General features: G+C 44.3%; 1 protein-coding gene across 2 annotated transcripts in view; it reads left to right on the top strand.

Moving 5' to 3' along the window:
• LOC110526271 (T-cell immunomodulatory protein) overlaps positions 1–26714 on the top strand; it is a 112526-nt gene that overhangs the window by 15452 nt on the left and 70360 nt on the right. For both annotated transcript variants that reach the window (XM_036980625.1, XM_021607083.2), the window contains 3 exons: positions 4979–5037; positions 9961–10042; positions 18288–18382. In XM_036980625.1, coding sequence (XP_036836520.1) covers positions 4979–5037; positions 9961–10042; positions 18288–18382 — 236 coding nt within the window. The remainder of the gene's footprint in view (positions 1–4978; positions 5038–9960; positions 10043–18287; positions 18383–26714) is intronic.

Raw genomic sequence — 26714 nt, 5'->3', positions numbered from 1 at the left:
AATTTAATCTGGGGTTCTGGAACATGATCAATAATCACTCTTTTCCTTTTCTTAATGTCACTCCATATTATTATCAGTGACACTCCTGACTATTCAATTAAGGAGGCAGTAAGACTGAAAGGACATTGAATGGGCTACGTCAGGCTCCATGATAAAGAGAGGTAAACAGATACCCAGTCATCGGATCTGTAATGGCTGGTTCAAATTGACTATGATTATCCTGCAAGTAACAATTAGCCTACCTCATCTGTAAATATATTCATGGTCTTGTGTGTTTTCTTCGATTTTTCTATTCTTAGGAGGAGAATATTAACTGAATCGAACATAATCACCCTTAATCTAAGAGAGGAGGTGAGAGAAACAATCAACTGATTTAAAGATGAACACTTTGGAATTAAGATGTTCGAAATCACTATTTTGGGATTTTCTGCTTCGTATGCTTTCATCTGCAGATGCATCTGATTTTTACTCCATTGCCACAGCTTGTTAGTCTTGGTGTAATTAAACAATCTGTTCTCTATTTTAAAGCTGCAATATGTAACTTTTTTGGCGACCTGACCAAATTCACGTAGAAATGTAAGTTATAGATCTTTCATTCTCATTGAACACAGGTATTAAGAAGCAGTAGATCTGTTTTATGTGCGCTATTTCTATGCTTCCCGTTCTTAAGTTTTGTTTTTTCATCTATTACTTTCGGTTTTGTAAACCAGAAAATATATTTCACAGCGGTTTAAATGGTACAATGATTCTCTACACTATACTTGCTTGTTTTGTGACAAACTGAATTTAGCAAAAACCTATTCGAATTTTAGCAACTAGGAAATGCCGGAGCGATTTCTACTTAGGACACCTTTTTAATAATTAAGACTGTTTCTTTAATTAGCTTTGTGGTTGCAATCCTGCAACTAGACTGTGACATGACATATCACTTAGAGCCCAGAGCCTTTACTCATACCTGAATTATGCATTCATTGGAGTCACGGATTGAAAATGAACGAATCAGTTTTGAAGTCTATCCATTTGCCAGTACTGTATATCAACCTGCAAGTTTATGCACCTTTTTGTAATTAGTTTTGGATTTTAAGGTCATGATGAATGGCTTTCCCTAATGAATTATTCTTGGGAACCCAGACCCTAGGCAACAGCAGTGATTAGGGTCTGGGATGAATGACGGAATCTCTTGGTAACTTTAAAGGGGGGGGGGGATCTGGGGAGGGTCCTCCTCAGACAGACAAATCATGAGGCATGCCGGAATGTTGCGGTTCGATACCAACGTTTGCCAGTATAAAGCAGTGGTTTTAGTGAAGGTAGTTGACGCAAACTAGCCACTTGAGAAATGCCCTCATTAAAAGTAACCTCCATTATTTCCATCTTTAATAAGCTTGTAATCTTGTCCATCTTACCCCAGCACTGTTTCTAGTAGATGTCCTGGATGGGTGGGAGCACATCCCATTTATATTGTGTTATATTGACTACTACTGGGTTTTTCCTGATATCCATCTTACTCAAATAGTGTTGCCATTGTAAAAGAAGTGTAGTATGCGTACAACTGTGTTAAACCAAGTGACCGAAGAAGTTTATACAGCCTTTTTTATTTTACTGGGCGGAGGTCTTTTATAGAGCCACTGAGGTATGTCCGTTATTGTGAACCAGGGAGAGGAGGAGGATGATGGAGAGGAATAGGAGGAGTGGCCCGTGGGGACTGTAAGTGTTTACAGGATTTCTCAGTGATGTGGAGAGCTCCCCTGCCTCGTCCATGCCCCCTCTAATCAGACAGGCAAGACACCCACTGCTAGTTGGGGAGAGCTTCCTTTTATAGCCTGATTATTGAACCTGTTTACTCCTCATCAGCAGACTACAGGAGGCTACACACTCCACATGGGTCACACGTCTGAAGATCACAGATGGAGTGAGAGAGAGAGAGAGAGAGACTCGTGGAAAGTGAGAATGCAGCTAAACTCAGCGGTTCCTTCAGCAACACACTATGAACTGTATAGTAGTGTCTGTCTCCAAAGGTCTCTATCTATCTGTATGGATAACCTCTCCACCCCACTCCTCTCTGTATCTACTGCCCACAGTGAGACCATTGATCAAAGCAGCCTCTCTGTTGGTGAGATTATTGCTCCCTTCCATGAAAAGGGCATCTGCCTGCATGAAGGCAGATTAAAGGCCCATGTGTTGTGTGGAATTTTCTTTGTGTGCCTTCCATTTTGTCACACTTAGGCTTATCACGGTTAGATGTTGGATTTCCATGGGCGGTATGAAGCAGACACTGCATGAGCGGAATAGGAATATTGACTTAAGAGTGAAGGACAGCACTCTACTCCAAAAATCTGTTTTAATATCTCACTGAAATTAGAAGACGCCATCCAAATTATCATGCTGTCTTTTACAGTGCACAGAATATAAGTGCTTTTCACTTATGACTAGTGTATTTCTATGTGGAGAAGACACATTGGACCCTGTAGGCATTTTTTCCTGCCACCCTGATAATGTTAGAAGACGTGTTGAGAAGTTTAATTTAGTATTCTGTCTTGCATGTGATAGTCTCACAATAGATTAATGAATAACTGTAGGGATAGGGATCCCAGCTAAGTTGTTCCATCCTTTTTCCTTATTTCTTAGTAGTGTTGCGGAGTTCCCCCAGCCCTGAGCTTAACAGGGAGCCCACAAAGAGCCCAAGGGTTAATCACGACCATTAGTTAATGTACAAATAGCTTTTTAAATTGTGAGAAATTAAGAATAATTGCTGTGGAGCGGATGTCAAAAGAAAAGCACTGAAATGTGTACTGGACCAGTCAAAAGTTTGAACACATCTACTCATGCAAGGGTTTTTCTTTATTTTTACTATTTTTTTACATTGTAGAATAATAGTGAAGCCATCAAAACTCTGAAGTAACACATATGGAATCATGTAGTAACCGAAGAAAGTGTTAAACAAATCAAAATATGTTATGTTTTAGATTCTTCAAAGTAATTCAAAATTCTAAAGGCACTCGCACATCTAATCTTTTTTGCAGGTGCATGGTAAAAGTTGAATAAAACGAGAAAAAATAAGAAACCCGCACACTGCTCTTGCTAGTAACACTGCTCTTTAATAAGCTTTACATATCGGATTCTTCAAAGTAGCCACCCTTTGCCTTGATGACAGCTCTGCACACTCTTGGCATTTGCTCAACCAGCTTCACCTAGAATGCTTTTCCAACAGTCTTGAAGGAGTTCCCACATATGCTGAACACTTGTTGGCTGCTTTTCCTTCACTCTGTGGTCCAACTCATCCCAAACCATCTCAATTTGGTTGAGGTCGGGTGATCTGATGCAGCACTCCATCACTCTCCTTCTTGGTCAAATAGCGTGTTGGGTCATTGTCGTGTTGAGCGCAAACCAGATGGGATGACCTATCGCTGCAGAAGGCTGTGGTAGCCATGCTGGTTAAGTGTGCCTTGAATTCTAAATAAATCCCTGACAGTGACACCAGCAAAGCACCATCACACCTCCTCCTCCATGCTTCACGGTGGGAAACACACGTGCGGAGATCATCTGTTCAGCTAATCTACGTCTCACAAAGACACGGCGGTTGGAATCAAAAATCCATTGCTCGTGTTTCTTGGCCAAAGCAAGTCTCTTCTTCTTGTTGTCCTTTAGTGGTTTCTTTGCAGAAATGTGACTATGAAGGCCTGATTCACGCATTCTCCTCTGAACAGTTGATGTTGAGATGTGTCTGTTACTTGAACTCTGAAGCATTTATTTGGGCTGGAATTTCTGAGGCTGGTAACGCTAATGAACGTATACTCTGCATCAGAGGTAACTCTAGGGCTTCCTTTCCTGTGGTGGTCCTCATGAGCCAGTTTCATCATAGCGCTTGATGGTTTTTGTGACTGCACTTGAAGAAACTTTCGAAGTTCTTGACATTGTCCGTATTGACTGACCTTCATGTCTTAAGGTAATGATGGACTGTCATTTCTCTTTGCTTATTTGAGCTGTTCTTGCCATAATACACATTAAGAAGGAAATAAATTCCACAAATGAACTTTTAACAAGGCACATCTGTTAATTGCAATGCATTCCAGGTGACTACCTCATGAAGCTGGTTGAGAGAATGCCAAGTGTGCAAAGCTGTCATCAAGGCAAAGGGTGGCTACTTTAAAGAATTTCAAATATAAAATATATTTAGATTTGTTTAACACTTATTTTTTTGGGGATTACTACATGATTCCATATGTGTTACTTCATAGTTTTTGATGTCTTCACTATTATTCTACAATGTAGAAAATAGTAAAAAATAAAGAAAATCCCTTGAATGAGTAGGTGTGTCCAAACTGTTGACCGGTACTGTATATTATGTAAGAAAAGAAAACACTTTACTTTTCATCATGCTCCCATCTCTTTCTCTGGCCATTGGGCCTACTTGTTTCACACTGTGAACTGAAGTGTGATTGGACAGTACAACGCAGGAGAAACAGACTAGCTGAAGACAGTAGAGAATAATCAATTTGATGAACAGCACTGCACAGTCAGAAACCCAACTAATTCAGTGGCCTTGTGGTTAGTGTGAGTGTCCGCCCTGAGATTGGAAGGTTGGGTGTTTGATCCCCGGCTGAGTCATACCACATACTGTAAAAATGTGACCCGATCCGTCTCTGCTTGGCACACAGCAATAAAGGAGATAGATTGTGGGTAAGGCCCTGCGATAGACTAGCATCCTCTCCAGGATGTGTACTTGTACATCAAGCGGACTCACGCCGCTCCCATCAACCATTCTGGCTCCACAAGCAAATCTACTTTAACTTTTTTTTACTGCACAGTCAAGGGTTGCTATAGCTTCTGTATCTATACTGTTGGCTTCTGTTCTCTATTGTAAACCTCTGAAAAACACTGTATGCCTCAGACGGTTCCATTTGTCTCTTGTTTTCTTCGGTTCTTCTAGGGAAATGGCTCCCAGTGAATAATAGCATATTTTCTCTCATTCTATTTTCAGATTTGTTCCTCACAACCCAAGATGACAATGGTCTTGGCTTCGAGACGTGGATTAATAAGGTACGGCACAATCACATTTGTCTTTTATGTTGACTCTTGTCTACAATTGACGATCTCTACTCATGGGTAAACATGGGTAAAGTTTTTAGTTGGGGCGGCAGGTAGCCTATCGTTGGGCCAGTAACCGAAAGGCCGCTGGTTCAAAACCCCAAGCAGACTAGGTAAAAAAATATGCCGACGTGCCCTTGAGCAAGGCACTTAATCATAATTGCTTCTTAAAGTCGCTTGGTATAAGAGGGTCTTCTAAATGACACGTGTAAATGTAATTGTTTCTCTCACAGCACAGTCGTTTCAGAGATACTTTATTTTTGGTAGATTTTATTCGGCCCTTCCGCTGTTGTGGTAGTTTGCATTCTGCAAGTGCACTGATACAGTCAGTTCAGGTTTTTTAGGGTATTTAAAATTCAGCATGCGGAGGCTCACAAAGCACACGCAGGGCACCCGCCTGTTGTGAAGAAGAAGAGAGGGAAAGGGAAGGGTTGAGGTTGCAGGTATATGAAAAATGTGACAGAGGAAGGAGGGCAAAATGGATGAAAATGGGGGGCAGGGGAGAAAAATAGACTTTCTTTGGTGTAGTACTGTAGATGGACACTGTTCACCTCCCGCTGAGTTTGACCTCTCCAATGCTGCCACTGGTCTGTCTATGAGCTGGAGGGAACCAATCTGACTTGTGCTTTAATAATCTATTTTTATGGACGTAATCTCCACGGGCCGTGCTGCTTTGCTTCAGCCTGTAGGGACACTGCACAGTGCACCAGCCAAAGACAGACGGTACAGCAGGGAATAGTTGGGTTGGTGATTAAAAGCAGGGGTGTGTTCACCAATCGTTAATCCCATCTGATTCATCCAGCCAGTTTACCCTTACCTGTTGTTCTTCTTTTTGTTTCTATGACTTATTTTGGGAGGAAGAGGAGTTTGGTTTTGGAGTTGATGATAGAATGCACCAGTGGTTGGTGGCAACAAAGTTATTGAAGTGTGTCCATGATTGAATTCACCAACGTAACACATGCACACACTATGTGACAGACACAACCAGGGGCTAATTTCCTGGTTTCCTCTGTGTAAGACCCCAGTAATCCCTGGCTGCCGCCTTTACTGGGTGGGCTTTCGTTTAACAGCCGCAGTTCACGGGCCAGTGCTTTAGCCCATTTCAACACTTCATTTTAATGACTTTTTTCTTTCTGAAGACTCCCTGGGCACCCTTCTGCTCTTCTCTCTGATTATGCAAGAACAGCCTTTGTTTGTGTAGAATGCAAAGGCAGAGGGGACGCTTTTCATTGGCTAATGCCAAGCCGTGGACAACCCATTTACTTTAATACCTGATATGATCTGTCAATTCACCAGCTGAAGGAGCCGTTCCTGCTAAACAAACATGCAGGGAAAGCATTAGCTGTTTGATACTTTGATTAGTTTTCTCAGTAGTCGCAGTAAAGTGAATTCGAAAAGTGCATCGTTGCATGAGAGACACACCAAATGCGCTCTGTGTAAACAGAACCTGCTGCTGTAGTCTGCGGATCTTCACACTTCAATCAGCTCTCTTCACTCAATCAGAAAGGCAACACAACAGATGTAATCACGAACGGCTACCATGCCTCAAATCAGTAGGCCACCACCAGTCAATCACAAAGACTTAGATCTCCCCTACTATACTCTAGAGATGGTTAACACGTTCCTGACTGTATCGTATTATATTTCTGTTGTTGGTTTTTACCTCTTCTTTCTCCCCAATTTTGATCTTGTCTTATCACTGCAACTCCCCAAAGGGCTCGGCAGTCAAAGGTCGAGTCATGCGTCTTCCTGAAACATGAACCGCCAAACCGCACTTCTTAACACCCGCTCGCTTAACCCGGAAGCCTACCGCACCAATGTGTCGAAGGAAACACCAGTCAACTGATAACCGGCGTCAGCCTGCAGGTGCACGGCCAGCCACAAGGAGTCGCTAGTGTGATGAGCCAAGTAAAAGCCCCTGTGGCCAAACCCTCCCCTAACCTGGACGACGCTGGGCCTATTGTCCGCTGCCCTATGGGACTCCCGATCACGGCCGGTTGTGACACAACCCAGGAACAAACCCGGGTCTATAGTGACACCTCAAGCACGGCGATGCAGTGCTTTAGAATGCTGCGCCACTCGGGAAGCCCCTGTGTGTGTGATTTTTAAAACTCCCAGTCAGATGGGCACCGTGAGGTAATCACACAACTCGATCTTCTTGTTTTTAAATCACGCCCGCAATTGGTCCAGCGACCGTTCTCCACGAGTTAGTCACACACAGATTTAACCATCCAGATATCTGTGTTCTCCAAACACACCATCATAGGTGCTCCATGAGTCAACCCCAGACTCAATCAGATGATCACTGTGTAATGTAACACAGACCCAATCAGCCGAGCCACAATGCGGAGCGGTGCGTCCTGCCATGCCGTAGCTGCTTGGTAGGTGGGTACTGACTAACGGAGAGAGAGAGAGAGAGAGAGAGGCGTGATGGATGGGCAGGTCTGGGATCACACACTTTGACAAAACCAGAGGAGACGCTCACATGCTCGCTCAGTCTGAAAAGCTGCTTACTTTTTGTCTGACTGCCAGGTAATAAATAAGCACAAGCATAAAGGAAGAGCAGTGAACGAATGGGATGTTTTTTTTCTGTTTTCTTGCTGAAACTATTCTCAGATGTCATAAATCACTAATGGGTCGCTCGGCAGGCCTCTGCTCTCCTACCGGGCCGGGCCACATCTGCTGCTCCAGAAGGGAGAAGGAGATAAGGAGAGAGGAAGAGTTTTACAGCCCCCCCAATATCTCCCCCTTTTCTGTTTGTGTTCCAAATACACGATTCATTATGTCACATCATGTAGAGTCACGGAGTAGGGAGGGAAGTCCTGCTGCATTCACATGATGGTTTCAAAACTAAAGTAACTCCTGTTTGAGAAAAGTATTTGGCGTTATCTTTTTGGGACCTCACACTCTAAGCAGGGGTGGGCAACTCCAGTCCTCGAGGGCATGATTGGTGTCATACCTTTTCTCCATCCCTAGCAAACGCAGCTGATTAATCAAATTGCATTCTAAATTGACGATCATGATTTAGGTGATTATTGGAGTCAGGTGTGTTAGCTGGGGCTGGGCCAAAACTGTGACACCAATCAGGCCCTCGAGGACTGGAATTGGCCACCCCTGTTCTAAGGTAACGGGGCATATGTTTGAGTTGCAAGAAGCCGGCAGAACCTACAACTGAGCCGTGTGTATCCCAGCCTGCTAGTGTGTTTCTATATGTAGCTAGCTGCATGGTTCTTGGGTGCAGCGTGTTCCCTCTGGCTGGAGAGTAAAGGCCAGAGGGTCTTTTGTGTGGTAACAGGAGAATGCTCCTGCTCTCTGGGGCCTTGCGTCAGGGTCCGCTGAGAGCTCTGTGTTCATGAATGTCACTGTGTTGGTCACTGGACACCAGTCCCCCAAGAGGCCAGAGTCTAATAAGAACACAGACACGCACTGATACTTCTGCCATATTTATTTTCGGTAAACAGAAACCATTTGTATAGAGAGACTATTCCAGCTTGAATCTCAAAGCTCAGCCATCCAGATTTATATCAGAGTGTATCACATATAGTCACCTCCAAAATTATTGGTACCTTTTTATAAACATGAGAAAAAAATACTGTATAAAATAATAATACAAACACTGATCTCAGTCTCCGGACTTGAACCCATTGAAAACCTGTGGTTTGAATTGAAGAGGGCAGTGAGTTTATAAGCAAAGACCGAAGGATATCAATGATCTGGAAATATTCGGTATGGTGCAATGGTCTAAGATCCGTTACAAAGTGTCCTCCAATCTCAGTGCCCTTATCATTGCAAGGAGAGGGTGCACAAAGTATTGAAAACATAGGTGTTGAAATTATTGGCACCCTATCTTTTTGAGAGAGAAAAAAAAGATAACTTGTTTAAAAATATATATTCCTTTCAGCAATTGTATTAGTATAAAATAATATCATTTCTCAATTTGTTTTGCATACAATATACAGGGTAGAATTATACAGTCATTTTTGCTCCTCTTTTTATCAAGGGTGTCAATAATTTCGGACCCCACTGTATCTAGCTGATCATGAGCTCATTTCTCCAACAAACACTAATTTAGTGATGACCATGACTCCCATTGAGCTCAAGGCCCTCTCCATCACCTTATAATTAATCTGCTAACAGATTGGCATTGACACAACTCCATCTCTAAGATTATCCTAAAATAGCCCTGAAGCCCATGTCTCCTCACTACTAAATCTGTGTGTAATCTCTCGCAGACTATTTATTATCTCTCGATGTCTGATGTGCTAACAACTGATGTTGGAAGCGAGGTGACAACTGGAGGTGGTTTTGTTAAGAGTGTAGACTGCAGTTTGGCTGTTGTGCCGTTCGTTACATGTGGGTCTGTATGTGTGTGAGCATTTTTTTTTTTTCTCTCTCTCTCTCGGCATTCAAGACCAAAGCACTGTCTGTTCCATTGGCTGACTCTTAGCATGACTGCTAACTGCATGGAGCTCCTGTAGTTCAGCACACCACTGAGCTGAAATCAATTCAAACGTCAGGCTGATCATGCCTGCTCCTTCCCTGCTGTTGCCCTCGCTGCACTTTTCTACTGGTCCCCTGTCACCCGCTGTGTCCCCTGTCACCCGCTGCGTCCCCTGTCACCCACTGTGTCCCCTGTCACCCACTGTGTCCCCTGTCACGCACTGTGTCCCCTGTCACCTACTCCGCCTGCCCACACAATTAAAGCAGCCCCTGACTAATGGTTGGTCAAAGGACCATGCTACTTGTCCTTTCACTCAATCATTCAGTTTTGAAATGTACAGTAGCCTACTGTATCTACTCTGGCAACTTGTGTTTATGTTTATCTCAAAGGAAAAATCATTCTGCGTTTAATATGAACTTTACTTTTTCTTTCAGGATGGGAACTTTACCAAAACCCAGCCCGGACGTATACCAGAAAATGTCAAGAAAGTTGGCCAGTCTTGTTTTGTCGACTTTGGTGAGTTTTCTCATTCGGTCTTTTAAACTCCCTGTTCCATCATTGCTCTTTTGCAGTGCCAGGAATTGTTGGTGTCTGTCTTCAAAGGCCCCTAAACGTAACTCTCTGCTCTTCGGGGATGACATTTTCAAACAGCTCTGATCTAATAGGATTTCCCAGACAGAGCGAGAGCACAGAGTTTCCCAACATCTTATCTAGTTAGAACGTCTCGTCTTTACTCCTTGTTTCTGAAGTTTGTTGGCTTGGGCGTTGAAGTAAAATCTCAGTCCTAGTAAATTAGTTGTAATCTTAAAGTTGAAGTAGGTCCAAAACAAGGTGGCCGGACAACATTTTTAGAATTGATTTCTTGATCGACCACAGGGTTCTAATCTACTCCATATCATGAAGCATCCTATCCACTTTAAGTAAACTATTTGTTGAATTTTTACTGGATGAAACACACACACAGACAAATATATACATACACATCATTGCCAATATCAATATTTTAACAGTCAGGGGTGTCATGAAATATTTAGAGTACAAATTTCCTCATCCCAAAATGCAAATGATTCATGAGCCCAGGGAAATACCAAGGGAAATTACCTATGTGGTTTTCTGTGTGTATTTAATTCTTTATTTCAGACGGACTTGGCCATTTTATGTTCAAATCTCAAGCTTATCTGAGCAAACAAGAACTTTTCCCTTTTTCAATCTTTTTAAATGTTTATCTTCTTTTCACTTTTGTTACTATGGAAATGTCACTTCAAGCTGTTACCATGGTGAGGAAGGTTAAGCGGAGGTGCTCAAAGACCTACAGATTAAGAGGGATAGATCTTGTCAACGCTTCTACACTTTCAGACTCTGGAGGTTAATAAGGATCAACTGGAATGCGCTTTGCTTTTGCCACAGTTTATGACGCTACACGGGGCCTGGGATATAACATATGAATAAATTAAATACAAATATAGGACAAAACACATCACGACAAGAGAGGCAACACTACATAAAGAGAGACCTGAGATGACAATGGCAGCAACACATGACAAAGCAGCATGGTGGCAACTCAACATGACAACAACACGGTAGCAACACAACATGGCAGCAGCACAACATTGGTAGCAGCACAAAACAGGGTCCAAACATTATTGGGCACAGACAACAGCACAAAGGGCAAGAAAGTAGAGACAACAATACATCATGCGAAGCAGCCACAACTGTCAGTAAGACAGTCCATGATTGAGTCTTTGAATGAAGAGATGGAGATAAAACTGTCCGGTTTGTGTGTTTGTTGCAGCTCATTCTAGTCACTAGCTGCAGCGAACTGAAAAGACGAGGATGTGTGTGCTTTGGGGACCTTTAACAGAATGTGACTGGCAGAACATGTGTTGTATGTGGAGAATGAGGGCTGCAGTAGAAATCTCAGATAGGGGAGAGTGAGGCCTAAGAGAGTTTTATAAATAAGCATCAACCAGTGGGTCTTGCAACGGGTATAGAGATGACCAGTTTACAGAGGAGTATAGAGTGCAGTGATGTGTCCTTTAAGAAGCATTGGTGGCAAATCTGATGGCCGAATGGTAAAGAACATCTAGCCGCTCGAGAGCACCCATACCTGCCGATCTATAAATTACGTCTCCGTAATCTAGCATGGGTAGGATGGTTATCTGAATCAGGGTTAGTTTGGCAGCTGGGGTGAAAGAGGAGCGATTACGACAGAGGAAACCAAGTCTAGATTTAACTTTAGCCTGCAGCTTTGATATGTGCTGAGAGAAGGACAGTGTACTGTCTAGCCATAGTCACCTCATACTAGCACTTGGGAGTATCTCAAGCTCTAAACCCTCAGAGGTAGCAATCACACTTGTGGGGAGAGGGGCATTCTTCTCACCAAACCACATGACCTTTGTTTTGGAGGTGTTCAGAACAAGGTTAAGGGCAGAAAACTTGTTGGATACTAAGAAAGCTTTGTTGTAGAGCGTTTAACACAACATCTGGGGAGGGGCCAGCTGAGTATCGTTGTCACATGTGCAGGTGTTACTGTTTAAATGGAAAAGGATGACTAACGAATCAAGACGGACTGACCATTCATTGTATGAAACACAAGGAGTGTTGATGTTGGTGCTCCCAATTACTGCACGTTGCCCTCTCATTACCTTCTAATAACCACTTCAATTCATTATATTTTGCATCCTTTTCTTTTTCTGCGCTTGCTTGCACTTGAAAAGGTTCTCCCACATCATACACACACACACACACACACACACACACACACACACACACACACACACGCACACGCACACGCATACATTTGTTAATCTCTGCCAGTAAAGTAACGACTCAGTGGTGAGGTTGCTGCTGACTGACTACTAGATCGATGGAGCACAATGTGGCGCTCTGGCCTGCTTTAGAAGAGATTGTCTTTGATATGGCAGGACCTAGGGAGGGGATGGAATATCCAAAACCGACAGACACATACACCCTCACCCAAACACAGTGCTGGGAGAAATATGCTCAATTGTAGCAGCCGCTTCTTGATAGGCCCTCCACCAGTCACCAAGGGCATTATGATGCTAACGTGGCCCCTGTCACCACATCAAGCCAGGTAGGCATGAGCACCGGGAGAAAAGGCCAGCACACGCCTGCAACGAGTTTAAAGAGCTTAATTGAGCGTGATCTTCAAAGCACGTTATCCTTGATTTCACTTTTGTTCCCTGAGAGCCTTTGGTGCTGATTTGAATATCAGCACCTAATTAAAAATATATATATTGGATTCAGAGCACCTGTTTTTTGGAGATGGGGGGAGATATGACCTCTGGGAGAGGAATGAAAGAGGAGACTGGGTGCTTCAAAGACTCAAATGATTTCAATGTGTGAGAAATAAAAAGGAAAAAAGGGCACAGAAAAGCTGGAAGTGTGCAGATAGAGCTGGGAGAGGGAGGACTAGAGAGAGAGGGAGCTGGGAGAGGGAGGACTAGAGAGAGAGGGAGCTGGGAGAGGGAGGACTAGAGAGAGGGAGCTGGGAGAGGGAGGACTAGAGAGAGGGAGCTGGGAGAGGGAGGACTAGAGAGAGAGGGAGCTGGGAGAGGGAGGACTAGAGAGAGGGATATGGGAGAGGGAGGACTAGAGAGAGGGAGATGGAGCTGGGAGAGGGAGGACTAGAGAGAGAGAGGAAGATGGAGCTGGGAGAGGGAGGACTAGAGAGAGGGAGCTGGGAGAGGGAGGACTAGAGAGAGAGGGAGCTGGGAGAGGGAGGACTAGAGAGAGGGATATGGGAGAGGGAGGACTAGAGAGAGGGAGCTGGGAGAGGGAGGACTAGAGAGAGATGGAGCTGGGAGAGGGAGGACTAGAGAGAGGGATATGGGAGAGGGAGGACTAGAGAGAGGGAGATGGAGCTGGGAGAGGGAGGACTAGAGAGAGAGAGGAAGATGGAGCTGGGAGAGGGAGGACTAGAGAGAGAGAGGGAGATGGAGCTGGGAGAGGGAGGACTAGAGAGAGAGAGAGAGATGGAGCTGGGAGAGGGAGGACTAGAGAGAGAGAGAGAGAGAGGGAGCTGGGAGAGGGAGGACTAGAGAGAGATGGAGCTGGGAGAGGGAGGACTAGAGAGAGATGGAGCTGGGAGAGGGAGGACTAGAGAGAGAGAGGGAGCTGGGAGAGGGAGGACTAGAGAGAGAGGGAGCTGGGAGAGGGAGGACTAGAGAGGGAGAGAGAGAGAGAGGGAGCTGAGAGAGGGAGGACTAGAGAGAGAGAGGGAGCTGGGAGAGGGAGGACTAGAGAGAGAGAGAGGGAGCTGGGAGAGGGAGGACTAGAGAGAGGGAGCTGGGAGAGGGAGGACTAGAGAGAGGGAGCTGGGAGAGGGAGGACTAGAGAGAGGGAGCTGGGAGAGGGAGGACTAGAGAGAGGGAGCTGGGAGAGGGAGGACTAGAGAGAGGGAGCTGGGAGAGGGAGGACTAGAGAGAGGGAGCTGGGAGAGGGAGGACTAGAGAGAGGGAGCTGGGAGAGGGAGATGGAGCTGGGAGAGGGAGATGGAGCTGGGAGAGGGAGGACTAGAGAGAGGGAGATAGGAAAGCAAGCAGCGTGACGCGTCTGCTTGATATCGGAGTGGGAATTATTTTGATCACACTCCAAGCTTTCAATTTTCGCCTACACCTCAGTGATAGATGGCGGATACAGGAGTGACCCTCCCTCTAAACCTCTTCTCCAACACACACACTCACTGTATCATCAACAATTAATCCATAACATGAATCTATGAGCTTTCAAATAGTGATAAAGGTAATATAATGTTGGGCTGTTTCCATTTTAGTTCCACATGTATACACATTCATTGTGTGGTTTTTCAGTATTACCAATTCTAGGATGAGCCTTTCTTCCAAAGACTCATTAGACAGGAGTCCCCTCCCGTCCCCCCCCCCCCCCCCCCCCCCCCCCCCCCCCCCCCCCCCTCCCTCTCTTAGTTAAGACCTAGACAACCATGTGAGGGGAGTTCCTTGCTAATTAGTGACCTTAATTCACCAATCGAGTACAAGGGTGAAGCGTAAACCCGCAGACACACTCGGCATTCCGTGGGGTGAGTTTGACACGTGCATCAGAAGGACTCGGTTAGAATGTCTGTTGGAACTAAGCCGCAGGTTAACGGCACCATCCGCTGGCGCAACACTTCCGTCACACTGTAGCCACGCCACCGTAGTCTTAATGCATGCACAACATACGCCAGACAAAACATTCCCATCTGCCTTATCGTAGCTGTAATTGCATTTCTCAAAGCGACAGCGCCCAATACATAATTCATTGATGGAGACTGCACAGCTAAGGACCACGGGAAGAGTTGACTGCTAATGCAGTTAGAGCAACTACGTTGATGACATGATGATTTGTGTTCTTTTTCTCTCTCTCTCCGAGCTGAAGTAGCTCATGTACTAGAGTACATCTGAGGTGACGTTTAAAAAAAAAAAAACCTGAACGCTACCCGGAGGATTTCCTCTCCTCCATTAGTGTCTTAACAGTGACAGCTCGGTGGTAGAACTACAGTGGTCCGTGTGCCGAGAGTCTTCTCAGGGAAGGCTTTTTGAATATGTATGGGGTATTTGTGATGCATCCCTTGATATGTTTTATTTTTTTCTGCCTCTCTCCCAGGCATTGTTTTTTTAGTTTTTTTCGTCTCTTCTGGTGTGATATTTCTCTGATGTTCTCGTGGTACACTTCATCTTCTCTGTCTCTTTTTGAGAGCAGTGTTGTAGAGGCAAAATAGTGACACGTTGTTCTTGGCTTTTGGATTGGGATCAGTGTCGTGGTAAGAAAGTCTGAAATCCTTAATGGTCGTCGTCAAGGACAACACCTCATACATAGTTTTCTCTTTAATCGGCGCGCACCGGCACACACACACAAATACAACTTTTCACATTGACACAGACACAGAGAGAGCCTACCCAGGTCTGGTTGCATGGCAGGGTCCAGATAAGATTACAGACTTGGGGGTTGTAATGTGTCTGGCTGCAGGCTGGTTCCCTGGGCCAGGGGGATACAGGAGGTGTGGATGAGTGGAGAGTGTGTAATCTCTGGGTTTCTCTGCAGGCCCGGCCTCTGATTTGCATTGTTATTGGTCCTGTGTCGTATCCTATGAATGCCAATGGGGGTGTCACCCGGCATCATAGCTTCACCAGGCACTGCTCTCTCTCTCTCTCCTCCTATATCTCTCTCTCCTCTTCCTATATCTCTCTCTCCTCCTCCTATATCTCTCTCTCTCTCCTCCTCCTATATCTCTCTCTCTCTCCTCCTCCTATCTCTCTCTCTCTCTCCTCCTCCTATATCTCTCTCTCTCCTCCTCCTATATCTCTCTCTCTCCTCCTCCTATATCTCTCTCTCTCTCTCCTCCTCCTATATCTCTCTCTCTCTCCTCCTCCTATATATCTCTCTCTCCTCCTCCTATATCTCTCTCTCTCCTCCTCCTCCTATATCTCTCTCTCTCTCCTCCTCCTATATATCTCTCTCTTTTTTTTTTTTATTCTTTTTTTTTTACCTTTATTTAACTAGGCAAGTCAGTTAAGAACAAATTATTATTTTCAATGACGGCCTGGGAACAGTGGGTTAACTGCCTGTTCAGGGGCAGAACGACAGATTTGTACCTTGTCAGCTCGGGGGTTTGAACTCACAACCTTCCGGTTACTAGTCCAACGCTCTAACCACTAGGCTACCCTGCCGCCCCTCTCTCTCTCCTCCTCCTATATCTCTCTCTCTCTCCTCCTCCTATCTCTCTCTCTCTCCTCCTCCTATATCTCTCTCTCTCTCCTCCTCCTATATCTCTCTCTCTCTCTCTCCTCCTCCTATATCTCTCTCTCTCTCCTCCTCCTATATCTCTCTCTCTCCTCCTCCTCCTATATCTCTCTCTCTCCTCCTCCTATATATCTCTCTCTCTCTCCTCCTCCTATATATCTCTCTCTCTCTCCTCCTCCTATATCTCTCTCTCTCTCCTCCTCCTATATCTCTCTCTCTCCTCCTATATCTCTCTCTCTCCTCCTCCTATATCTCTCTCTCTCCTCCTCCTATATCTCTCTCTCTCTCTCCTCCTATATCTCTCTCTCTCTCTCTCCTCCTATATCTCTCTCTCCTCCTCCTATATCTCTCTCTCCTCCTCCTATATCGCTCTCTCTCCTCCTATATCGCTCTCTCTCCTCCTATCTCTCTCTCTCTCTCCTCCTCCTATATCTCTCTCTCCTCCTCCTATATCTCTCTCTCCTCCTCCTATATCGCTCTCTCTCCTCCTATATCTCTCTCTCTCCTCCTATATATCTCTCTCTCTCTCCTCCTCCTATATATCTCTCTCTCTCTCCTCCTCCTATATCTCTCTCTCTCCTCCTCCTATATCTCTCTCTCTCTCTCCTCCTATATCTCTCTCTCTCTCTCTCCTCCTATATCTCTCTCTCCTCCTCCTATATCTCTCTCTCCTCCTCCTATATCGCTCTCTCTCCTCCTCTCTCGCTCTCTCCTCCTCTCTCTCGCTCTCCTCCTCTCTCCCGCTCTCCTCCTCTCTCCCTCTCTCCTCCTCTCTCCCTCTCTCCTCCTCTCTCCCTCTCTCCTCCTCTCTCCCTCTCTCCTCCTCCTATATCTCTCTCTCTCTCCTCCTCCTATATCTCTCTCTCTCTCTCCTCCTCCTATATCTCTCTCTCTCTCTCCTCCTCCTATATCTCTCTCTCTATCTCTCTCTCCTCCTCCTATATCTCTCTCTCTCTCCTCCTATATCTCTCTCCTCCTATATCTCTCTCCTCCTATATCGCTCTCTCTCCTCCTATCTCTCTCCTTCTCTCTCTCGCTCTCTCCTCCTCTCTCTCTCCTCCTATATCTCTCTCCTCCTATATCTCTCTCCTCCTATATCGCTCTCTCTCCTCCTATCTCTCTCCTTCTCTCTCTCGCTCTCTCCTCCTATATCTCTCTCCTCCTATCTCTCGCTCTCCCTCTCCTTCTATCTCTCGCTCTCCCTCTCCTCCTATCTCTCGCTCTCCCTCTCCTCCTATCTCTCGCTCTCCCTCTCCTCCTATCTCTCTCTCGCTCTCCTCCTCTCTCCCTCTCTCCTCCTATCTCTCTCTTTCCTCCTCCTATATCTCTCTCTCTCTCTCCTCCTCCTATCTCTCTCACTCTCTCTCCTCCTATCTCTCTCTCTCCTCATATCTCTCTCGCTCTCTCCTCCTATATCTCTCTCCTCCTATCGCTCGCTCTCCCTCTCCTCCTATCTCTCGCTCTCCCTCTCCTCCTATCTCTCTCCCTCTCCTCTATCTCTCCCTCTCCTCCTATCTCTCGCTCGCTCTCTCTCCTCCTATCTCTCGCTCGCTCTCTCTCCTATCTCTCGCTCGCTCTCTCTCCTATCTCTCGCTCGCTCTCTCTCCTCCTATCTCTCGCTCGCTCTCTCTCCTCCTATCTCTCGCTCGCTCTCTCTCCTCCTATCTCTCTATCTGAATAGTAATGTGGTTCATCAATGGGAGCCAGTGCCATCCTACTGGTCTGACAGTAAACATCAGTGGATGATAACACAGAATAAAGACCGACAAGCTCGCTCCGATTGTGAAACTACTGTATTAGTCTCTCTTGTTCACCTTTTACCTCACTCACTCTCTCCCCACCTGCCATCTCTCTCTCTCTCTCTTTCTTTCCTCGGTGCTCTGATTTAATGTTTGTACTCTTACCTCCGCTGTTCTGTCTCTGTTCATTTCAGTTTTCCCATCATCCTGCTTTTTTGTTGCTCCTTGTTTTTTTATTCATGTCTTTCTCTTTCTTCCAGATGGAGATGGGTTCCAGGACCACCTTCTCCCAGTGTGTCTGGACGATGCCTGCCACAGGAGTGCCATCTACCTTTCTAAGCCCGGGGAACCTGAGGTACCGTACTCCCCCCATTGAAACCTGACACGAGACCTCAAATCCTGCTCCATCCTAAAACTAAACTAGCCCTGCCCTCGTGCTTTACAGGTTGCCCTTTTGAGTGTCAGTTTTTTTTTCTGAGCCTCTTGGTCGTGCTGTAAACACCAGGTATCCTTTACGAGAGCTGTTGAGTGACACAGCCAATACCTGCACCACCTCTCTCTGACTCCCGTCTCTTAGTCTCAGAATGACTCTACCTCATAATTACTCCCCTCATCCAGGAGATCGACAGCACACACTCATAAGTGGCAGGACTACAATAGAGAAAATGAGTCCATAGCCACTCCGAGACTAATGAGGGTCTTGCAGAGAAGATAAGTCAGCACTGCTTTCATATTTTCCCCCCACAAACGTCTGCCTTTGTATGCCTGTCACAGACAATTGTGATTTGAGCAGGGGGAGACTGAGGGAGAGGAGAAGACTGAGGGAGAAGGAAATGAGAAAGACGGCAGAACATATGTTGTCTTTTGTTTGGTTGTCATACTGTTCAGTTCTTTACCGTCGGAAAAGTTTTCCGTAGTTGATTCCACTAGCTATCCTCTAGCTAGCCACTTCTACCTTTTTTACTCACTCTCATCATCTTCTCCGCTTTCTATATATACTTTGTCGCTCTCCATCTTTTCTCTCATCTCCCTCCACCTATTCTTCTTTTTGTCTCTCTCTCATGGACTGAGCCCAGTGGGGTGGGGAGCACCACTGAGTCCCTGCTCATTTTCTCTCAGCTAGCCTGTGTAGCTCCCACTGACCGCAGGCCACGAGACATGATTGGATTAGAAGCTTGGTAGGAGGAGATGCTCTGTTCAATCAGTGTCTGGGATATTTGTCTTTGTCGGTACGTGTTCCGCTATGTTCCTGCAGGTGTGTATGCTTCTGTACAGATGTGCACGTGTCATTGTGTGCAGGAACATGCGCGCCCCCCCCTCCCCCACACACACTGATTGAGACCAGTTGATCTTGCGGTGTGTTATTTCCATCACGCTAATCCGCTGCTCATTGACAGCGTAAACATGTAGCTTCACACTCATTAGACTGTTTACAGAGGCTATTCATTATATTCACTCACACTGCATGTGTACACGCCCTCTGAATATGAACATAGCACACTGGGTCTCATTGAATTGCTGCATGAGAAGGAATAGGCTATTTTCTCCTATAGGTGGAACCCCATACCTCTACCTACCATATCCATCCAGACCTATACCAATCCACCCCATATCCATGAAGTATTAGTATCTCTCTTGTGAGTGTAGGTTTAATTTCACCCAGGCCTCTGTGTCCGTGGTCGGGGGAGGAGTCGGTGTCCCCGCTCTGACAGGATACAGAAATTTTAATGGAGCCTATATCCAGACGTTCCTCCAGAGACGGGGATCCGTGGGCCGGGAGGCGGCCTAGGATTTGATTGTCCCTTAATCGGCGTGCCGGGAGGAAAGCCCATCCATAAAACATGGAGAGGGGAACGGCGGATTGTCTGAGGGGGCATGAGTAAGCGCCAAGGGATGTGCAAGGAATTCCAATGCAGAGAGGGGTGGGTACATGGGTTGGCCCGTATATCTCCACCTCCCTTCCTTCTCCCGGCACCACACTGTTATTCATTTCATTTTCATGTACTGCATAACCAACAATTTGTCCCGAGGTTTGACAGTATCTGGAGCTGGTGGGATTGTTTCTTTGTATTCATTTTTGGGAGGAAGATAAATAATATTTATGTTCCTGCTGCCTGATTTGTTATTACTTTGCCTTCTCAGCATTCTGCTGTGCTGCTAGCACCATTACAGCATGGGGCCACTGTCCTGAATAGAAGAGTAAGTCGAGCCGTGTGTGTGTGTGTGTGTGTGTGTGTGGGGGGGTGGGGGTTAGGTAGCCTACGTCTTCTTGATCCATTTGGATGGCCAGTCAATCATCTGAAGACTCAGGGCGTGAGTGGGAACAGACAGTTGAGTTGAATCTCAGCCAAGCCCCCGTCACCTGATGCATAGGAGAGTGGAACACGACATGGCCATTATCTCCACCCCGCCGATTTAATATACACTGCCAAGTTTCCACTGTGAACGAGTCAGGCCATCAGTCTGAGACAGCCGGACACAGGGCACGGTAGCACCAGGTGCCATCCACAGATACCCTCTGTCTTTGTGACATGCTGACATGTGGGTGTAGTCTGTCACCAGCTTTGTCATCAGCTCTGCCTCCCCACTCTCGCTCTCTTTTGGTCTCAGGGACACCTGTTCAATGTTTCTTTATTCATCACAGGACAATGAAATACACCCTCTCTCTCTTTTCTTTGCTCTTGCTCTCTTCCTCACTCATCAGCACCTCGTGCATTTCCCCTATGTTTGAACTTTTTTTCACATTTGTGTTAGAAGGTATTTTATCTTGGCCTCAAATCTATCAGGAGAAAAATGTGACGTGCGATATACAGTGCCTTGCGAAAGTATTCGGCCCCCTTGAACTTTGCGACCTTTTGCCACATTTCAGGCTTCAAACATAAAGATATAAAACTATATTTTTTTGTGAAGAATCAACAACCAGTGGGACACAATCATGAAGTGGAACGACATTTATTGGATATTTCAAACTTTTTTAACAAATCAAAAACTGAAAAATTGGGTGTGCAAAATGATTCAGCCCCTTTACTTTCAGTGCAGCAAACTCTCTCCAGAAGTTCAGTGAGGATCTCTGAATGATCCAATGTTGACCTAAATGACTAATGATGATAAATACAATCCACCTGTGTGTAATCAAGTCTCCGTATAAATGCACCTGCACTGTGATAGTCTCAGAGGTCCGTTAAAAGCGCAGAGAGCATCATGAAGAACAAGGAACACACCAGGCAGGTCCGAGATACTGTTGTGAAGAAGTTTAAAGCCGGATTTGGATACAAAAAGATTTCCCAAGCTTTAAACATCCCAAGGAGCACTGTGCAAGCGATAATATTGAAATGGAAGGAGTATCAGACCACTGCAAATCTACCAAGACCTGGCCGTCCCTCTAAACTTTCAGCTCATACAAGGAGAAGACTGATCAGAGATGCAGCCAAGAGGCCCATGATCACTCTGGATGAACTGCAGAGATCTACAGCTGAGGTGGGAGACTCTATCCATAGGACAACAATCAGTCATATATTGCACAAATCTGGCCTTTATGGAAGAGTGGCAAGAAGAAAGCCATTTCTTAAAGATATCCATAAAAAGTGTCGTTTAAAGTTTGCCACAAGCCACCTGGGAGACACACCAAACATGTGGAAGAAGGTGCTCTGGTCAGATGAAACCAAAATGGAACTTTTTGGCAACAATGCAAAACGTTATGTTCGGCGTAAAAGCAACACAGCTGAACACACCATCCCCACTGTCAAACATGGTGGTGGCAGCATCATGGTTTGGGCCTGCTTTTCTTCAGCAGGGACAGAGAAGATGGTTAAAATTGATGGGAAGATGGATGGAGCCAAATACAGGACCATTCTGGAAGAAAACCTGATGGAGTCTGCAAAAGACCTGAGACTGGGACGGATATTTGTCTTCCAACAAGACAATGATCCAAAACATAAAGCAAAATCTACAATGGAATGGTTCAAAAATAAACATATCCAGGTGTTAGAATGGCCAAGTCAAAGTCCAGACCTGAATCCAATCGAGAATCTGTGGAAAGAACTGAAAACTGCTGTTCACAAATGCTCTCCATCCAACCTCACTGAGCTCGAGCTGTTTTGCAAGGAGGAATGGGAAAAAATGTCAGTCTCTCGATGTGCAAAACTGATAGAGACATACCCCAAGCGATTTACAGCTGTAATCGCAGCAAAAGGTGGTGCTACAAAGTATTAATTTAAGGGGGCTGAATATTTTTGCACACCCAATTTTTCAGTTTTTGATTTGTTAAAAAAGTTTGAAATATCCAATAAATGTCGTTCCACTTCATGATTGTGTCCCACTTGTTATTGATTCTTCAAAAAAAAATACAGTTTTATATCTTTATGTTTGAAGCCTGAAATGTGGCTAAAGGTCGTAAAGTTCAAGGGGGCCGAATACTTTCGCAAGGCACTGTACATAAATCCATCCTAGATTACATATAATTTTAGTAAGGGCTAAATGCCAACGTTCTGTACATTACCTTGGGAGTTAATTTTTCCAAGGTAGTGGGCAGAGCGGAGGCGTTTCCCCCGTTTATACAAAATAATACTGAAGCACACATTTACTGGTATAGAAATTACATGTTTTGATAAGTACATTCAACTTTTATCATCCCAACAAACCTGGTTGCCAGAGACGTGACCCAGTCGTTAGTTTTTTCGGTTGCCATGATAGCTGGCAACGTTCTTATCCCTTGCTTGCTAGCTAGGCAACTATAGCTAGCACAGGCACGTCAAACAGTGCAGCCTTAACCTTTCTGATCTCCCCATCCCGGATCCGGGATCGTGAATACAGACTCAAGCTCATTACCATAACGCAACGTTAACTATTCATGAAAATCGCAAATGAAATGAAATAAATATGCTAGCTCTCAAGCTTAGCCTTTTGTTAACAACACTGTCATCTCAGATTTTCAAAATATGCTTCTCAACCATTGCAAAACAAGCATTTGTGTAACAGTATTGATGGCTAACGTAGCATTTAGCATTAGCATTCAGCTGGCAACATTTACACAAAAAAACAGAAAAGCATTCAAATAAAATAATTTACCTTTGAAGAACTTCAGATGTTTTCAATGAGGAGACTCTCAGATAGCAAATGTTCAGTTTTTCCTGAAAGATTATTTGTTTAGGACAAATCGCTCCGTTTTCTGCGTCACGTTTAGCTATGAAAAAACCCCTGTATCCAGGATTGTGTAAATCTATCAGCAAGCTCATTAGCATAACACAACGTTAACTATTTATGAAAATCGCAAATGAAATGAAATAAATATGCCATCTCTCAAGCTTAGCCTTTTGTAAACAACACTGTCATCTCAGATTTTCAAAATATGCTTCTCAACCATAGGAAAACAATCATTTGTGTAAAAGTAGCTAGCTAGCGTTAGCATTTCGCGTTAGCATTTAGCGTTAGCATTAGCGTTAGCATCCAGCACGCAACATTAACAAAAACATAAAAGCCTTCAAATAAAATAATTTACCTTTGAAGAACTTCTGATGTTTTCAATGAGGATACTCTCAGTTAGATAGCAGATGCTCAGTTTTTCCAAAAAGATTCCTTGTGTATTAGAAATAGCTCCGTTTTATACATCACATTTGGCTACCAAAAAAAATCCGAAAATTAAGTCCTCAAAACGCAACTTTTTTCCAAATTAACTCCATAATATCGACTGAAAACATGGCAAACGTTGTTTAGAATCAATCATCAAGGTGTTTTTCACATATCTCTTCATTGATACATCGTTCTTGGACACATGCTTTCTCCCCTGAATCAAATGGTAAAGTAGAAGCAGCTGGCAATTGCGCACCGAATTCGACGCAGGACACCAGGCGGACACTTGGAAAATGTAGTCTCTTATGGTCAATCTTCCAATGATATGCCTACAAATACGTCACAATGCTGCTAAGACCTTGGGCGAACGACAGAAAGTGTAGGCTCATTCGTTGCGCAATCACAGCCATATAAGGAGAGAATGGAAAACAGAGCTTCAGAAATTCTGCTAATTCCTGGGTGATGCATCATCTTGGTTTCGCCTGTAGAATGAGTTCTGGGGCACTTACAGACAAAATCTTTGCAGATTCTGAAACTTCAGAGTGTTTTCTTTCCAAAACTGTCAAGAATATGCATAGTCGAGCATCTTTTCGTGACAAAATATCGCGCTTAAAACGGGAACGTTTTTTATCCAAAAATGAAATAGCGCCCCTAGAGCTCTAACAGGTTAATAACAGAATAGCAGTATTTGCATTTGATTAAACTGTTTTCCGGTGGCATTTATTTGGATACATCCATAACAATGAGCTGATGATTCGCGATTTCACCTGGCACCGAAAGGTTGCTCTCTTCTCAGGACTGTTCATTACAGTAGAGGTCACGTTGCTAATGAAACACTAGGCTAAACGCTAGCTAAATCGTTTGTTGCTAGCAAATCTGCCAATATAACCGAATTCAACAATAACAGTTGCTGAAAACAGTTGGTCAAACTGTACTGAACAAAAATATAAACGCAACTATTTCAAAGATTTTACTGAGTTACAGTTCATATAAGGAAATCAGTCAATTGAAATAAATTCATTGGGCTCTAAATCTATGAATTTCACATGACTGGGCAGGGGCACAACCATGGGTGGGCCTGGGAGGGCATAGGCCCACCCACTGGGGAGCCAGGCCCAGCCAATCAGAATGAGTTTACCCCCAACAAAAGGGCTTTATTGCAGACAGAAATACTGTTCAGCAGGGATTATCGTGACAAAGGAGAAATGCTCACTAACAGAAATGTAAACAAATGTGTGCAGAAAATCAGCAACACTGCAAAATGCTGGGAAGGCAAAGTAATAACAAAATAAGCTTTTTGTGCATATGGAAAATATCTGTTTTTTACATTTTTTTCCCAGCTCAGACCAACACAACATTTTGTATTTATATTTTTGTTCAGTGTAGAAACGTGGGAGGATTTGACGGCATAGTGCCACTTGCGTGATGACCGCGGCATTGAGGACATTTACATGCACAGTAATAATTCGATATTAAAACTGTTTTATGGCAGTAGGCAGATTATACAATAGTCATATAGTCAAACTCGAAGTAAGCATACGCCGACTAAAACTCCTGGTTTTCTGAGGAATCTTTCAAATGATTAGCACATGTAAAGACCTTATTCTGCGTTCCAGTGGTGTATTTGATCTGCGCATGTGCTATCAGCCTAGGGACCCTCCCTCTTTTGCGCGAGGGATGTGAGTTCGGAACAACTGAATGTATACTTCTTAGAAGTAGTTTCCACATTCAAATGTTATATGTCCGACCTCACAAACAGATTTGCTTAACAAAAATAACATGGTCACTGTGGTAGAGCGTTTATTTTGATTGGCAATTGTCTGCGTTCATCAGAGTGCCATCAGGTAGCGTGATTTCAGATGTGTCCATGTAACGTTAAACATGATTATTTGGGAAATTGTTCTTCTTGCAAAGCATGTAAACGTTTTGGTCGAACTTTTGCATTAATCTGATTATCCACAATATTTGCATTATTTTGTGCATGTAACCGTACTCATTGATGTACCGTACTCACCATGTTAGGACATCAGATGCTGCAAAAAAATATGTCTCTGCAAAAACAAACAAATCCTAGTTAGCTAAGTACATTTTTCCTCGTTTGACCTGAGTTTAGAATGTATCCAATTTCGGTTTGTGTCGTTGTTGATTTGACTTTCTGTAACATGGTAGCAAGTACTGTCTGCATGGTGCAGTGCTTTAGAACGCAAAAAAAAAGCGCTTATTGTTGGAACTACTTCACATGTCTTTTCCAACTCTCCCATATATCTGGTTTTAATGCTAACTCTAAAATTCCCTTTTTAACCAATCAGAAATGAGTATTCGACAATACTGTGGTATGAATCATAATAATAGTCTGATCTCCATGGGAATTTAAAGAACAAAACAGCTGCTCGCTAGATGCAGTCTTGTGAATGAACTGGAATGGCTTTGCAATGATGATGTGATGAGCGATATAGTTTTTCCTTTGCGGCTCATAAAGCAGGGAGTTCATTTAGATGTTTTTTGATGTCCACAGCGACGTCTGTGTTCTCTCTGGATATAATGGCACCTCGTCTGCCGTTCCCCGCGGCTTCTGACATTTTAATTTCTTGGCCTAATGAACCGTCGCTGCCGCGGTGGTCGAATCGATAGGGGGGGAACCTGCTAACACTGTAGCTTTAGTAAGCAATGTGTTGACGAGACCGCTGTGTCTGTGCTGCGTTGTATGCTGAGATTTCTCAGGGATTGATAAAATGACATTTGTATGCCTGCCGCTTCCCTCTCTCACCATCAAATGTTGAGAATTACCTTGGAGGAGAAAACACCGTCATAGTTTTCCCGATTTAATAAGATCATCGTCTATTTTCGGCCCTGCACTGTCACCTCTTCCAATGATATATGTTAAATCCATTGACCTTTTGATCCAATGAATTTCAGAATTTAAGGGAAATGTTTAGGGCACTCTATAAAAATTTAGAAATGGGTCACCTCTCTGAATGATTACACACATATCAAGAAGTCGTGTTTAACAACTTCATTTAAACGATAACGTGGGATTGCATTATAGGCTTCATGCTCACCTCATTATTCAAATGTGCTTGGCTTCTCTGCCTGACCTTCAAATTATCTCAAGGTTTTGT

Source organism: Oncorhynchus mykiss, chromosome 6, assembly GCF_013265735.2.
Source record: "Oncorhynchus mykiss isolate Arlee chromosome 6, USDA_OmykA_1.1, whole genome shotgun sequence".
NCBI lineage: Eukaryota > Metazoa > Chordata > Actinopteri > Salmoniformes > Salmonidae > Oncorhynchus > Oncorhynchus mykiss.
This window is presented reverse-complemented; position numbering and strand designations above follow the sequence as displayed.